This window comes from Myotis brandtii, unplaced genomic scaffold, assembly GCF_000412655.1.
Source record: "Myotis brandtii unplaced genomic scaffold, ASM41265v1 scaffold19, whole genome shotgun sequence".
In the NCBI taxonomy this organism is placed as follows: Eukaryota; Metazoa; Chordata; class Mammalia; order Chiroptera; family Vespertilionidae; genus Myotis; species Myotis brandtii.
In genome coordinates this window covers 136,918-140,164 of record NW_005357075.1, presented here as the reverse complement: position 1 = coordinate 140,164, position 3,247 = coordinate 136,918, and the positions used below count along the sequence as shown (strand labels likewise).

Below are 3,247 nucleotides of genomic sequence, written 5' to 3'. Positions count from 1 at the left end.
CCCCAGCATTGTCTGCAGCACGTGGCGTTTTACAATATTTCAATGTGGAGTTTGAGCGATAGAAACTGGGGTGAAATGGGCCAACATTCTGTCAACTTTGGTGGGTTTGCCACCAACAGTAAATTGGCCCTTTTAATAGGAGGAAATTGAAAGGTTTCTCACTAAAGAGAATTAAGTGGTGGGATCAAGAGATTTCCAGGCCTCAGGGTACCTCATTAGTGACTGGCTTTCTTCATTCTGTCTTCCCTCTTCCAGGTCACCTGAGATAACAGAATGGAAACAGAAGGGTGACCACATTTCTCCTTTGCCCTCTTCTCGTTCTCTCTGAAATCACGAGGTGACTCATTTTGGGGATCCATTTTTTTTTACAGGCATTAAACACAGTTCCTGAAGCATTTGGAAAATTATTTTTTGTTTCGTGATGGGAGTCACAATAATGTTGCATTTTGAAAACTGTTTCTTTTTTTCTTAGCCTCTTTCTGCAAAGTGTTCTCTCCTGGACTGGGCTCTCTGAGGCCCAGGCAGACTTTTCTTCCACACACCACCACCACCACCCCCAACCCCCTGCCCCAGCCCCAGCCCTGAGCCTTGAATCTCCATGGCCAGCTCAATGGTACCGACCCTGCATTGTGCACTGCCTTCCCGTGTGTGAAAGCCATTCCTCTTACTTCCTCTGCCTGCGGGGATCCCAAAGGGTTGTCAGACTTTGAACTGTAACAACAGCCACCAGAAAGTCCTATAAAAGCAGCAGTGACCTCTGGAGCTGTCAAATCTTTAAATAGGATTTGGGATTTAATGCTGTATATTTTTAAAAGAAAAAAATAAGAATTGTTAGACATATAAAAAACAAAACACATGTATTTTAGCCAATTCAGAATCTGTCCTCCTCCCTTTTTTAACCCAGGAGAGATAAAGTTTGAGAGAAAAAAAACAAACAAAACAAAAAACTGGACCAGATCTCAGGCTAAATAAGGAAGGCATATGTTAGGTGCAGCCAGACCCAAAGTCTGGATTGAAAAGAAGCCATTTCAGTGGGTGATTGCTGTGGAAACGGGACAGAAAATATGAGGAGGAAGGCGCGTAAAGAATTATGTGATCGTCATAATGTGGCATGCAATATAGCCCGAGAACTCCAGGAGCCTTCTCATTCTAAGTTCTCGGACCCAGGGCAAACGATCCAGAGAGGCTTTATGTTTGTTTTTTAACTTTTGCTAACAAAATTGCAATGCCTCCCGCAGCAGCGTGGGGACTTCTCCTTGGACACACGGGGATCCTTCTGTCCTGGCCCGCTGCTTACCGTAGTGTTCTGGTTAAACAGCTTGTCTTAAACCCACAGCGAATAACTCTTGGTCTACTTGGGCCACCTTGCAAAGACTTAGGTTGGTGAACTCTTTAAAAAGGACTAAACCTGAGCACGACAGGTTTCTCGGCGAGACCCTCTGTGTCCCTCTCTTACAGGGACAAAGAGAAAGCTTGGTCATATTCCAAGGCCAATGAGGCTTTTGAACTTCAGTCTAATTTGGTAGTGACATCCTCATCTTGGCTGTCCTTTCTCCCTCAGGTTTGCTCTCTCAGAGTCTCTGCCCGGGTACATGGGAGAAGGGAGCTCCAGGAACGCAATCCTCGGCAGCAACTTGGACAGCGCACACAACAGCCCACACAGGGCTGCAAACCGCACTTGACTCTACCCTTCCCCACTTCAAACAGGTCTCTAAAGGCAAAAAGGACCTACGTCATGTGTTGGGGGAACTATTTGGATATTAAATGATGCACTGGGCCAGACCTCTCATTGGCCCACCAGCGAAGAATCTGGAATTTCCATGCAAACCTCCAACAGTCTTGGTCTGCATGCCTCTTGCTCTCCAGTCCTCTGGCCCGGCCCCTTTGGCTTTGAGGAAAGACAACCTGGGGAAGGCAGTTTCTGATCATGAACGTTCGTCGTCTGAGCTGGCGTTACCAGAAAGCTGGGCTCCAGCCTCCCAGGCAGTACAGGTAGGGGTAGTGAGGGTAGCTGCTGTACATGGAGATGAGGGGGGCCCGGGAGAAGCCCTCGTCTTTCAGGGCTGGCAAGGAGGCGTGCTTCTCCAGGCCGCCCAGGTCCGACGTGAGCTGCTTTCGCTTGGTCTTATAGCGTCTGTTCTGGAACCATATTTTCACTTGGGTCTCGGTGAGCTTCAGGTTCTTGGCCAGGTGAGCCCTTTCGGGGGCCGACAGGTACTTCTGGTGGCTGAACTTCCTCTCTAACTCGATGACCTGAGAGTGGGAGAAGGCGGCCCGGGAGCGCTTCTGCGGCTGCTTGGGGGCTTGGGGAAGGCTTGGCGAGGTGCCTGAAGTGTTTTCACAGTCCAACAGATAAGTCTCCAAGTGCCTATCTGGAAACAAGAGGGGAGAGAAGGGGGCGGGAAGGGAAAAGTTACATGTTAGTAGGGAAGAGGACAGAATTCAATCCACCCTTATCGCTTCAGTGAGTGAACAAACAGCCCACTGTCATCTTGGATACATTGCACGTTTTTCACATGACTCAGGAGTTCTCAGGAAGGAGTGAGTGAGCATGTATACTATGTATTAGTTTCCTAATAGCCTTCAAGAACCCAAAGCAGAGGCGGCTAGTGGCAGAACTTCCTGCTGTGTGGTCCCCGGGAGTTAAGCAGGGATTCTGGATGAGTATCCAGAGGGCGGTGGGAGAGGGAGGAGGGAAGACGCCGCGAGAAGACACCTTGTGAATACCCAAAGGCCTGAGGGCTAAAGGAAAGCACCTTTTCTGGCCTTAATCCACCCCGCACCTCCCCCATTTTTTCTAAATGAGGCGTTAGGATACCTCATAAGGAGTGATAGGAAAGAAAATACGTCTACTTTAAGTGTCCCGAAGACCAGAGGGAACTCCCAAATTGATTGTTTTGCTGCTCCTGTGATTGGGAAGCAAAAGGGGGATCTTTGTTGGGCAAATTCTAATTTCTTCATATTCGTGATTATCAGTTACTTGTGGTGCATTCGTTACTGTAAATGCTAAGAGGTAATGCGGGGCTGGCACCGACCAGCAGTCGCGGGGTGGCTGGGGGCCGGGTGGGGTTTCACTGGGGCTGCGGTGAGGTGGGGACACGATGGGCGCGGCGTGTGCTCTGGCTTTGAAGCCCCGGGCCGGGAGCCCTCGGAGCCCGGAGCATCCTGCGAGGAGTCAGGCCGATGTCTACATCCTGCGCCGCCTGCACGCTGGGGCTCAGGGTTCATCTCCGAGGCGCACCCGCGG

The 3,247-nt window shown here is 50.0% G+C and overlaps 1 protein-coding gene across 1 annotated transcript in view; it reads right to left on the bottom strand.

Moving 5' to 3' along the window:
• Nucleotides 1-1,191: 1,191 nt before the first annotated feature.
• LOC102261950 (homeobox protein Nkx-3.1) overlaps nt 1,192-3,247 on the bottom strand; it is a 39,478-nt gene continuing 37,422 nt past the window's right edge. Inside the window, exon 2 of the mRNA XM_005864615.1 lies at nt 1,192-2,372. Coding sequence (XP_005864677.1) covers nt 1,954-2,372 — 419 coding nt within the window. The 3' untranslated portion in view covers nt 1,192-1,953. The remainder of the gene's footprint in view (nt 2,373-3,247) is intronic.